Source organism: Gavia stellata, chromosome 6 (genome assembly GCF_030936135.1).
Source record: "Gavia stellata isolate bGavSte3 chromosome 6, bGavSte3.hap2, whole genome shotgun sequence".
Classification (NCBI taxonomy): Eukaryota; Metazoa; Chordata; class Aves; order Gaviiformes; family Gaviidae; genus Gavia; species Gavia stellata.
Window position 1 is genome coordinate 28,797,926 of NC_082599.1, and position 12,477 is coordinate 28,810,402.

Genomic DNA, 12,477 nt, shown 5'->3' on the forward strand with positions numbered 1-12,477 from the left:
GAAATACACACCCAGAATCTCTGCAGGGTTGACTTAGTTTTTCTGATCTTAAGTAAATAAAAAGACATCTCTGCTTTTCACAATGTGGAGAGCAGAACATCTTTCTGCTGATACTTCAAAAGACAGTATCAGTCCAGCTACAAAGTTCAAATTTGTTTATAACGATTGTTACACATGCCCTGCTGCACGCACACAGACTTGAAAAGCATGTTCATGCTAGCAGTGTTGGCATACAACATGTTATAAAACACAGCTGTTGTAAAATATGTACAGAAAATCCTTCACAGCATCTGGCTCCCAGAAACTTTCTTGCTTTATTTAACAGGGTAACACTTTTTTTTTTTTTCCCCCCAGATCAACTGCTGTATACATTTCAAACACAGCTAGAGGTTAGTATATTCCCTGGTACATAAATGCTTCACCATAATCCACATTACATACATAATTCATGTGACAGCAGTGCCCGGTGCAGATACCAAAACCAGCTCCAGAGAATGTCAATGACATCAAGAGCAGGCATCACCTGTACCAAACCTAGCCTATGAGATGCAAGTACGAGGTTAGTTAGATTTATTTTTCAGTCAAGAGCTCTCAGACTGTGTCACTAAAGCATCTTTTAATACTTGTATAGCTGCTCACAAATAGGCCTAAAGGGGTTATATTGCTCATAATGGGCAGAGAAATACAAAAATGTTTCCAAATTTATCAAGACTCCAGCCTTCACCAAAGGCACACTAGTGCAGAAGGACTGACCACTGACCATTCCTGCTGTGCTGGATAGGGGCTTATGGATTTCTGCAGGCAGAGAAGGTACTGCACGGTGCACAGCCAAGTCAAACTGCTCTTCCTTATACTCAAGGAACTTGTACTGTCTCCCATGAGTTGTGAGCTCACCAGGAGTTAAGACAATGAGATGCAGCTCCTAGAAGAGGCAGTATACTACGAGTCATGGTCCATGGATGGTTTTCCCTGTCCAAATTCCAGATTTGACTGAGATCCTGCCAAGATGGGAGATTGTGCTTGCACACAGGTCCATTGTGGTCTTGCCCCATGATGGGCATGGGGCACCCACTGCCCTCCACTGTTCACGTCTCCGCTGGAGCACTGCCTTTACGGCCCTGCCCTGCAGGAGCCTCTTGGCTCACTAGCCCTAACTTAGGGAGCTAAAATGCTCCACTTGTCATCGGGGCTACCTATCACTGACCTGCTAACTGGCAGCCTCTTGCCTCTGTAAGCAGAACTTCTGCCCTTCCCCTCTCCCCAATTTCTTACAGCAGCAAAAATTCAGACACCGTTACGTAGACTCTAGAGACTGGAAAAGAAACTGTGCTGCACCAAATTACACAGCTGATTTACCTGGGAAAAAAAAAATATTCCTGCAAATAGGGAATATTCCTAAGGCAATGGGCTCCACAAGGCAATTTATTTTGCACTGTTGCAGAACGCACAGTGACTATTTAATCTAATTTACTTTAAGTGACTTTTTAGCAGGACTGTGGTTCCTGGGTCCTTCATGTAGGTTATTAACGCAAATGGCTTTTAAACATAGTGAAACAGTGTGCCAGCTTGTTTCAATGCTTGCTGTCCACCACTGAGACTGACTATCCTTCCTGACTAGGGTCATCACACAGCTTCCTGATTAACACCTTTGCAGATCTGCAGAGCACATACGTATGAACCAGAATTAGGATATGCTGTGTATTCCAGTGGTCCTTCAATAATAATAAACGTCAGATCTGACAAAACTATAGATTTATTGCTGCCATTTGTTACAGCCCATTTGACATTGTTAGGATGGTGTTCAGGCAATGAAAACTGAATGAGACCTACTGTTCTAAAAAAATTCATACTTGTACAGCTGACATTTCTCACAGGCACACATGTGAGTTTTATCCTTTAAAACGTCAACTGCAGAACCAAATCCTGCTTCCTCTACTTGTGCAATCAATCAACATAAGAAGGATTTATCATAGATACCATAACTGAACATTTAGTAAAAACCAAGAAGCATGCTGTATTAATTTAAAAATATTTATTGCTTTGCCAGTTCAATCCACGTACATAATTAAATTCAAACTTGACCATCAGCCTTATCATAAAAACCAAAGTGGTATGCATGTAAAAATGCAGACCCTTGGATCCCTGACCCTAATATCCTGCTAGATTACTGATCAATAAGCAAACTTCCATGTAAAAATGTCATTCTATGAACTGAGTGCAGATCTGAAAATGTCTAGACTGTGGTTTTGAAAGGAAACCAAGCATAAAAAAAGAAGACCTGTGAATGTAGCTATCAACATAAAGTTACTCAAAAACCATCTCATATTTGACATTCTGTTCTTAACATATGCAGACTAAGGTCTATGTATATATATAAAAAAATGCAGGAGTATAGTAACTTTAAGCTGATGAAGACTGGCCAAAAAGAATGAAGCTTGACATGGCTGTGAAGAGATAGAAGGAGAGAAGAGACAGACAGAAGCTCAACAAGCATCAGCGTATGGAGGAAACAGGTACTACAGGAGCAAGAGAGTTGCCAAAGTTATTCAGAAAGAAGTTATTCCTAATAATTATATAAAAATAATCATAATTACAAAAAGCGATTGTTAAGGGAAGAAAATTTAAGTGACAAGACTGTACCTACACAACTTGTGAAATGCTACAGAAACACCACCAGCTGAGTTTGATCCACCACATCATTACAGTTTTGGTTTCAAACCCAAAGACAAAGACCTTCCATAGCCAGAGCACATGTTACTTTCCTACATCCCTAAATTCTACATCCTTACATTACAAACATGCCTTTGTTTGTGTGTGTCAGTGGACTGTGTTATTCCACTGGAAAACTTCCATGATGAAACTGAGTTCTCTACACTTCTAAAATATGCTTTAGATATTTATGCACTGAAGTGCCAACATAACATCCAAAACTCTATGTGTATCTATATGGAGAGAGAGAGAGATGGATGGATATGTACACACTGAGCATATTTTGACTAACCTTTGTCTTTTTTCAGGAACAGAAAAAATATTATATAATCTGTATATTTTTTCATGTACCATCAGATGCATTTGATTGCTGAAACATTTCTGTTCAGAATGGCAATTGCATTTTTATAAATAACCTCACACACCCACAGAATTAACAAAGATATATCCCAAGCATTAGATTCTGGAAACACACCAGAAATGTCTATTAAAGCCAGGCAGGAAATAGTTTTCCTATACCATAAAGCCATACAGAGATAGCAGAAGTTTTTCTATTTTCCACAGAATAGAGCAAAGAACCTTCAGAGATTCAGCAAACAAAGGAAGAAGAGAAAAGAAAAGTTCCTTATGCCCTCACATTAAAATACGTAATAGCTTTGTGGTTACTGATAATAATTAATATAGAAGAAAACTGCAAAGAGATCAGAACCAAAGGTGTAGACAGTCATGACTCTAACCATGTAGAGATCTGTATCTAGGAAAGTCCTGACACAAAATAAATCAGAATCTGTTAAAGAGAGTTCTACAATAAGGAGAAAAGAAAGAACACAGTAAAGTATGGTTTTATGCTATGAAACACCTCACAGTGAAAAAAGGAAGGGCTCTCTGCAGTGTAAAAAGGGAAATGATTGAACATGAACATAAAAATAGAAGACATTGAAGCTGGAATCAGAGCAAGTACTGAACAAAACAAATTCAGAAGGAATTGGTGCTTTTTTGGTAAAGCTTGTATGAAGTAATTCCATGCTGAACCAAAGAAAGGTTCTCCTCTGAAACATTTTGCCAACAAGGTACATTTTAATGATTTTTTTGTTTTGTTTCAGCGTGTCACTATTTTCCAACAAAAGCCTATTTTGTCAATGAATTCCCTGGCGGCTTTAGTGTCTACAGCCAACTGCAGTATAGAGAGGCATCTTTCCTAACCCAGCTAAAACAGTGCCCCTTTTACTGAATCACTGGTGGTTTGATAACCTAGAGTTGGAGAGCTGAGCACAATCCTCCTGATCCAGGGAAATATTCGATCATATGCTCAACTTTAAGCACACTGATATAAGAGAAATAACTAGGAGAAACTTGGGTTGTTCTCCACTAGAGCCTCCAGTTTTAAGAATTGTCTTCCACACATTTGTGACAAGGCCATTTACTAACTTTGTATGTTCAGAATATGTTACCATGTTTGCGTTTCTCCTTATAAGGAGAGACGTTGTGGTTATGGCTGGAACTGGGTGAGTAAAAACCTGATGAAGAGTATGTGGGAGACCGGCTAATTTCTTTTATATTCCTGTATGTGTTGCTTGACTTATTTTGACATGGTAGATCTCTGTTACTGGCTTGTACAAGGGCATCCAGAGAAAACCCTGGATGTTTTCTTTGTAGCGTCCTTTAAATCTAAGTTAATCAGTAAGATGTGGCAGAGATGATACTTTTTTCCCAGGTTAAATATATTTGTAATGACATGAATAATAGGAAAGCAATAGGGTGCCACCAATACTGAAAACTCAACAGTTAAAGTAAATATTACATACCTTATGAACAAGAAACTTAAATATACAATGAACATTTGCCGAAGTTCACTGACTCAGTGGCAAAGAGAAAAACGGACAATGAATCTCCTTAAGAGACAGTGTTGAGAAGAAACTGGACAGATATCACATGAAACTGGATTACCTTGCTTCCTGGTATGCTGTCACCAGGGGGGCCAGGTCGACCAGGCAAGCCTTTCTGTCCCATAATACCCTGTAACAGTCAGTGGGGCAAAAAAAGAATAATTAGGAAGTACACTCTATTCCTGGTAACACGAAGGAAGCCATCCCAAAGTCACTGCAAGCAAAAAGTGATTATAGTTCTGATTCTTCTTTGGTTTATGATTTCTCATGGTGGGCCTTAGTAATTATCCTTGGCAAATTCCCAGGAAAGCAAAGGAACAATTAAGCTGAAGATAATTAAAGAATAAAATTTGCCCATGACACAGTGTGATACTTTTCCCAGTTTTTCCCAGGTAGAAACCAACAGAAACCATCTTTATACAACAGCTTCGTGCAATCACTCCACACAAGGGAGGCACAACAGCAGAGGCACAAAGGACCAGAGCAATAAAACCCAGCACAAGTAAATCTGCCAGGCATGTGAGTTAGTTCCTGTGCACCATCTACATATGCCCAGCCCCTGTGGTGCCACAGTCTCTGGGAGCACCCGCCATTCAGCAAATTGTAAGAGGGAGGGGAAGAGAAAAAAGCCAAAGCAGCACCTGCTGATTTGTGTCGATACAGTCAAAGCCAAGTAAAGGCCTTGTGCTTTGGAGGCAGGCTAATCTAACATTTCAAAATGCATCGCACCAACCTTGGGACCAACCATTCCGCTTCCCCGTGGCCCTGGGGGCCCAGGATAGCCTCTCACTCCACGGTCTCCCTGAAAATAGTCACATAAATGTCAGTAATTTATGACCTATCAACTGTTACATCTCTCATCCACTTACAAAGCAGTCAGTCACACTACTGAATTTAAAAAGCAAAACAAACTTTACATACATAAACAGTTGCTTTATAGATAGATATAAAAAAAACCCCCAAAATACAGGCACCCACATTATTTAAGCTCTAGGTGAAGAACGTTATTCCCCAAGCAAAGGTCCACGTGATCAAAATCACCAACAGAGTTAGGACTCTAATTTGCAAACTTATCAGCTACAGAAGAAAGAGAAAAGCAAACTCATTTGGAAACAATACCATTTTTCCATCACGTTCTGCAGGGGCTTACCAGGATGGACAGGAAGCTTACTAGTGGGACACAACAGTGATCATGCCCTTTACTGATACTGTGCTTGTTCTGAAACTAGAGACATTTAATTTCCAGAACTGTCAAACTAATGTGTTTATAAAAACTAAATGAATTTTAATAGCATTGATATAGAAGAACAAAAAGAACAGCCCTCTCTTTGTTTTCTTAAAAAGCCTTAATGCATATATGTTTAGCTTGATTTCTTAAGGAATTGAGGCTTAAGTGATACTCTGCCTGTGTTTCTGCTTGTCTGTGTTAGTCCTCTTTTTTCTCCCAGTATATTTTGAACTCATCAGTTGATTTCAGCCAAATTAATCAGAAATGTAGAGGCCTTGAGCATATTCATTTTCGATAGTTTTGGTGATAATCAGAGGTTGAGTAAAGGAGAGAGATTCAATTTATGCTTTTAGTGGGGAAAAAAAACCCAGAGATGGCTCATCCTTAACCTGCAGGCAGACAGAAGGCAGCAGCTGGCTGGCCACAGGGAATGTGGGGAACGCTGAGCCCAGTGCTGCCCCTCGTGCTACAGACAAGCCCAGCAAAGGAGATGGGGGTTAGGGGACATTACTTGCAGAGGGAAGGCATGGGGACATAAGAGGCAGAGTTGTTTTCCTCAGTCCATAATTGTACAAATGAAGGAATAGGCACACATTCAGCACATGATTACTAGAAAACTCCCATCAGTTTGAAAAGGAAAAAGAAATCTATAACTGATACGTTATAGATGCAGAAAATTCTGAATCAGGTTTAGCAAATGTCCCTAAACCTATGCCTGTGCAGGCAAGTGCAGAAGAAAGAAATGTTCTGATAAGCTATTGATCACCCAGTATTTTAACAACAGAGCCAAGAAGAAATCGTATTTCCTGACAAAATAAAAAAAAAAACCCCATCATAAAAACTCTTCATTGTACTGGTTTTTGCACTCGGAAAAGCTGTAGAAATGGCTGTGACTGCAAAGGGAGCATTCTAACTAGGTGAGAGGTGCAAGTATGAATCACACAAATCACAGATGACACTTGAGTTGTAGTAGGTGAAAAAAAACAACATATCAAACTGATTAAAAAGGAAGGAAACAAAAGTACAGAATCTTTTACTGACTTCCTTTACTTTCTGGGAAGAATGTGTGCAGTCACGACGACTGCTTTCAGGTGAAATGCCCAAGGTTCATTCTCTAATGAGAGATGACTCCAATCTGTGTTTTTTATATATGACTATGATACTCTCACGCTAATTTCTGACATATGTCCTATTTATGTAAATATATTAGGGCCCAAACTATGCTCAGGTTTGATGGATTTGGAGAGCTGGGAACCTCTGAATCCAAAGGCTTAGACTGAGCTTATAATGCTTTCCTTCTTGAAGTAACATTTGGCTTCTGAATTTATTTTCAATTCCTCTTTCTTCCAAAGCACTGGAGTGTTTGAGTCAGGACATAGGCATGGTACATGGATGCTCTTAGCTTTAAATTGCTGTGTCAGCTGATTGGGTTAAACTGATTGCCATGTTCAGTCAGGAGGAAATTTCTCCCTCAGATTTGATCAGAGAGGGGAGTTTGTTCTTTTCGTCGAGTCTGGTTCAGAAAAGGGAACTAAAGAGAGAGCTACTCTCTTTAGTAGTGTTACTTTTCTTCAGATGACCCAAGGCTTTTATATCACACCCTCCCTGCTAATGCAAAGAGACAAGATATTGGCAATGCTCTTGAACATTTTGCCTTTTTTTTTTTTCCCCCCAATTCTAGCTATAAACTCTTAAAGGTTACAATCTTAAGTACTTAAAGATTGTAGCACTTAAGTCTGGTACATGGTGCCAGGAAATGCCCCTCTGCAGTGGGATGAATGGTAGATATTCCTGATCTTTTAAAACATTCCCGGTCTCTCAATTCCTCCTGCAATGCATTTTCTTACAATTAGCTTGCGATTGTCGTATTACTGGGAAATGTAGTCATCTTCCTGTTTAGTACTATCTATTATCAAAGGAATAATGATTGGTCCTCAGTGTCCCTGCAAACCATAATACAAACTTAAGATGTTTGCAGGAGAACTCTTCACGAGCAGTTGCGCAGAGCAGCCAAGGCTTTCCCTGCTCAAGCCTCCCTCTGAAACCTGCCAGAGGTGCCAGAGCTAAGAGGTGGATATACAGATAAGGCTTTGATTATAAGGTTTTTTTCAGAGATCCTGGGCTGCTGTGGCCTGTGAAACAGCCTGTAAGCTGCCATGATGGAAGTTGAATGGGAGGTTACCAAACAAGTAAATGATTCCTTATGATCCAGTATCCAATATACCTACACCCTGCTCTTAGACCAGCCCTGACCAAAAAGAGCATAAGGGTAACTTGAAGTCATCTGCCTCTTCCTCCCATGGGTAACACATTCTTACCCAGGGTCGTTGCAGGTGAAGGATTGAATTTTAGCCTCACATGCGTAGTTAATACCAGATGTCTCACTGAAAAGCTCTTTTGTAGAGCTTTATAGTAATCCTCAAAGTTTCTGTATTTCTTGGCTTAGAGAAAAAGACTTTTATTTTGCTTTATGAGTTGCGAAGTGGAGCAGTTCTTTTTTCTAAGGTGTGACACTAAACTGTCCTCCAGGGAATTCATTTCAAGAAGGATTAGTACTGTTCTTTGATGAAGTCTAATTTATTTCCTGTATTGTGCTTGTAGACAAGCTTGTCACCATCAGCAAAACAGTGAACTAGGAAAACACCACTGAAACAAGAAATAAAGAGCTGAATCAAGACAGTACAAATTATGGGATTCCAATGTCTATTCCATACCATTTGTTCAAGAAAATTCACTAAATGACCTAATGGTCACCTGAAAAATAAATATTGGCTTCCAAATATATACACCTCATTTACTGTGAAACGTGTATTTGATACTGAAACATACAACAGACACCGCAATACTCTCTTTAGTGAGAACTAGTGGATATAATGGTATTTCTAAGAAGAACATATTAAAAAAAAGACATTGCATCTCTACTTTCCACATTTTAGTTCAAATAGTCAGAGCCCAAGCTGCAAAAGTTATTTGTATTGCAACTGGATCCAGCCCAAATGTTCATGCACTAGGGACTACGCTAGGGGTTTTAATAATCCTTCTGCTATCCAGTTACTAAGAATGAAGCTTGCTTTATTTCTAGTGCTGGGCTCTAGCTCTTGAATACCTGTAACCCACCTCCTAGTTGGCAACAGTGCTTTTAAATCAATTTTTTATTGTATTCTGACATTATGTGCTTCTGTTTTAATGCTACAGAAAATAGGGTGCTGCCAGGACTGAATGCATCCCACATGTTCCAATTTTGTTTTCATGTGAATTTGACCTCTGATACATAACATTCCTATGCAGCAGTGTGCACATATGTGAGCCATTTCTGAAAGTGGAGAGAACAGAACTCTGATTCAGCTGAGTGGAACATTCCTATATAATGATACTCAAAGGAATTTCAAATTAACTAGTGTGTAAATTTATGAGTCTCTTTTATCAAATAAATGTTCTTTTTTATAAGCAGAGATTGTTGCTGTTCTTAATTTTTTTAATGTGGAAGGGATGAAAGGTAGCCAGTGCACTTACATTTTAGTTGAAAAAACCAAAAGACTGTCCATTTTATGAACCAAGTTCTGCGGTTCTTCTCCCTCCCAAAATCAGGGAGGGGGAAGAGATGTTTATATACTTAATTTCTTTCTTTCTAGTCTACTCTACACCATGTCTAGTGTGGCACAGAACTAAATCACAGATGTGACTATCTATTTGGATAATGCCTGCTTTGGTGCAGCAGTCACACACTGCAAAAGCTACAGCTGCTCACCACTTACAGAAACAATATGCACTTTTCCCCGTAGGATTAACACACCAATCTAGGTGCATCACAAAAAAGTAAAAAATACAAATTAAATTTTTATCAGATGTTTTTAACTCTTGATTTTTTTTTTAATTTTCTGACAGTGACTGTTAGATGAGCACTAATCTGAGCAGCCAGAGTTGATGGGTAATATCACACGGCAACACCATCAAATCTGTAGATCCACGCAAAATTTTTCATACAAAATTTGATGTGAGCATGATTTGCCCTAATTGTGTTGTGTTACTTGCAAAGACAGCTACTCTACAGGGTTCTTTGTAATACAACTTCTCCTAGAACAAGATGCCAGTTCTCCATAACCCATGGATATGGTGCATTCTGAATCTACCCTACAACTGGTTATTATGAGTAGAAACCTCTGCTTGATAAGCAGCTTCTAACTCTACGTGTCCATCAACAGATAGTGCTACAGGCCCAATAGCAGTGAATTTGCAACCTGATGTTTACACTGTATGCAATGTGCAGAGACCTGCCTAATCTGCTCCTGTGGACTGATCACCCGCTGGAAGTAGAAGTACATGAAGAGCACTTCCAGATCAGATCATCTAGTTTAGCTTCATCTGAAGGAAATCCGCTCAGACCTCTTTTTGGTCTGGAAGCTACAGCACAGTAAATGGGTCCACTGGAAGATTCACTTCAGCAGCACATTTCCTATCCAGCCTAGAACACCCATGCAGATCACCCGAGAACACTCTGAGATTGTACATGTGGCTGCCTGAACTAGACTGACTGCACATGCTAAGGTCTTGCTCCTTAGGCTGTATCACAGCCAGCTCCCACAACCACAGGAGGCCTTGTTCTACGGAAGCTGTGAAAACACAGCTTCCTTTGCATCCATGTTTTTCAACAATTTGGTTCTTAGAATCAAGGTACCCAATTCTGACAATTTTTGTGACAATGGAGATGACTTGATGGAAATGAGGAAGATACTTTTAATTTACATGACAGCCCTGATCTGACCTGAAATTGTCAGACAACACATGAGAATAGTGGTAACAATTTATCAGTGTGCCTTTGCCTAATCTTTTGCTGGCTTCTTTATAGATAATGAGTTAGGATAAGAGTTTCTATTATTAGATATTCCATTATATTATTTCCTGTTGTAATTAAATACTATTAAATTATAAGAGCCTCACCTTTTGGTCCCAGCTATTTCACTTCTGCTCAGTCAAATTCAGGTTGTCCTATTGCCAAATTTATTATTAATTGATAACGTTCAACTAACAAAACACAGGTCACATTCCTCCACAAAAAGATACTACCAATAAACCTCCTTTACTAATACCGTGAATATACTTCAGCTCACAGATCTGGCGGGATGGTAATACTTCTTATGCTGTTCATAGGTGGAGAAGAGACTGACAAGTAAGGATTTGATGTCTTTATAAAGGCATATGAACAACTCACTTCAACTGGCAATGATTTACATCGCTTAGAGCTGAAAGTGAAAACTCTAAGTTCTAGAACAGCTAATCTATGATTTAATTAAATAGTTATTATATCATAAGACTTACAGTGGTTTAAGAATAACTGTGATAGAAAGACTAGATCCCATGTTCTCCACTGTAAAAAAATTGATATATTTTGTTTTACTTTACAGCTCCTCCCCTCTAATGCATTTTATGATACCATATTGTACTTCCATCATTCATGACCTGGGTTGGAGCTTTCCTAATAATTATACAGCCAAAGAATTGCTTGTGCCAGCAATTACACGAGTTCATGACTATAAAAACAAAAGGCACTTGTGACCCACTTTTTGATCTCTCATATAAGCCAGGCACTATGATTTTCCTAAGTGTATTTCTGTATACCTTGTATATTTGTGATACTTTTCAGAAACAAAACCACAAACATTGATTTTAAAAATTCTAGTTGTGAGAAATTTCACTGTAATTATTCTAGTGGTTTCCTTTCACTTAAAAAAATATCAGAATCTTTTATTTCCATTTTGGGTTTAACTCAGATTTCTTTATATTAAACCCCTATATTCCCACTGAAATTCTGATTTATATATCTGGGTTTGTAATCTTTCAAACATGGCATCACAGTGGGAAACCATCTTATTTGATTACCTGACATGACCTTCCAATTCCTTTTCTTTGGGAAACACTACTTTCCAGAATTATGCATTTAGGAAGCGAGGGGGAATTCCAGACATAATGATGCCCCTAGACATTCTGTAGCTGTAAGTTACACTTTTATCAATACCTGCCTTAATGTTTTCACACAAGATTCTAGGCTTTTAATGAAATGGTCTTCTGTAGTACCAATAAAAATGTCTTATAAGACTGTATTGTATCAAGTCTGATATCTCTATTTTGAAAAGATATGATCTCATATAAAAAAATCTAATTAGTTTAGTCGTATGTATTTTCTGTAAGTCTATATTGAGTAACATAATTAAAATTACTTTTAGTTCTTTAGTAGTTTGTGTCATGGGCCAGACCTTGCATTACTTTATGTGAAATGTCTTGTATTAATAAGCGGTAATTCAGAATAGAAGCAGAAAGCCAGGTTTCCCAGATCCCATTGTCAGGCCATTTTATGGTCATTCTAAGGTCAGGTCATTCTAAGGATGAATGTCCTTCAGATTTTCCTTTACTATGGATATGTTTTTAAGAGATTATTGTCGTTTATTTTAAATGGGAAGGCTCACGTTCTGGGAACTGAAGTTGAAAGTTCCTTCTGTTTGGGAAAAAAACTTGTTTGGGCGATATTTATTTTGCTTTCTCCTGCAACAGGCTGCCTGTTTCCTATTTCACTTATGTAGTGAGGAAATCATTAATAAAACCACTCTAAGGGATATTTTAAAGCAATTTCTCGTATGATTTTAGTCTTAAGTCTCTTTT

The 12,477-nt window shown here is 38.6% G+C and overlaps 1 protein-coding gene across 2 annotated transcripts in view; it reads right to left on the reverse strand.

The window, feature by feature from the left end:
* COL28A1 (collagen type XXVIII alpha 1 chain) overlaps positions 1-12,477 on the reverse strand; it is an 88,800-nt gene that overhangs the window by 31,660 nt on the left and 44,663 nt on the right. For both annotated transcript variants that reach the window (XR_009484029.1, XM_059818385.1), the window contains exons 26-27: positions 5,329-5,397; positions 4,657-4,725 (exon numbers count right to left, since the gene is read on the reverse strand). Coding sequence is in view for 1 of the 2 variants with exons in the window: in XM_059818385.1 (XP_059674368.1) it covers positions 4,657-4,725; positions 5,329-5,397 (138 nt within the window). In the remaining variant the exon portion in view is untranslated. The remainder of the gene's footprint in view (positions 1-4,656; positions 4,726-5,328; positions 5,398-12,477) is intronic.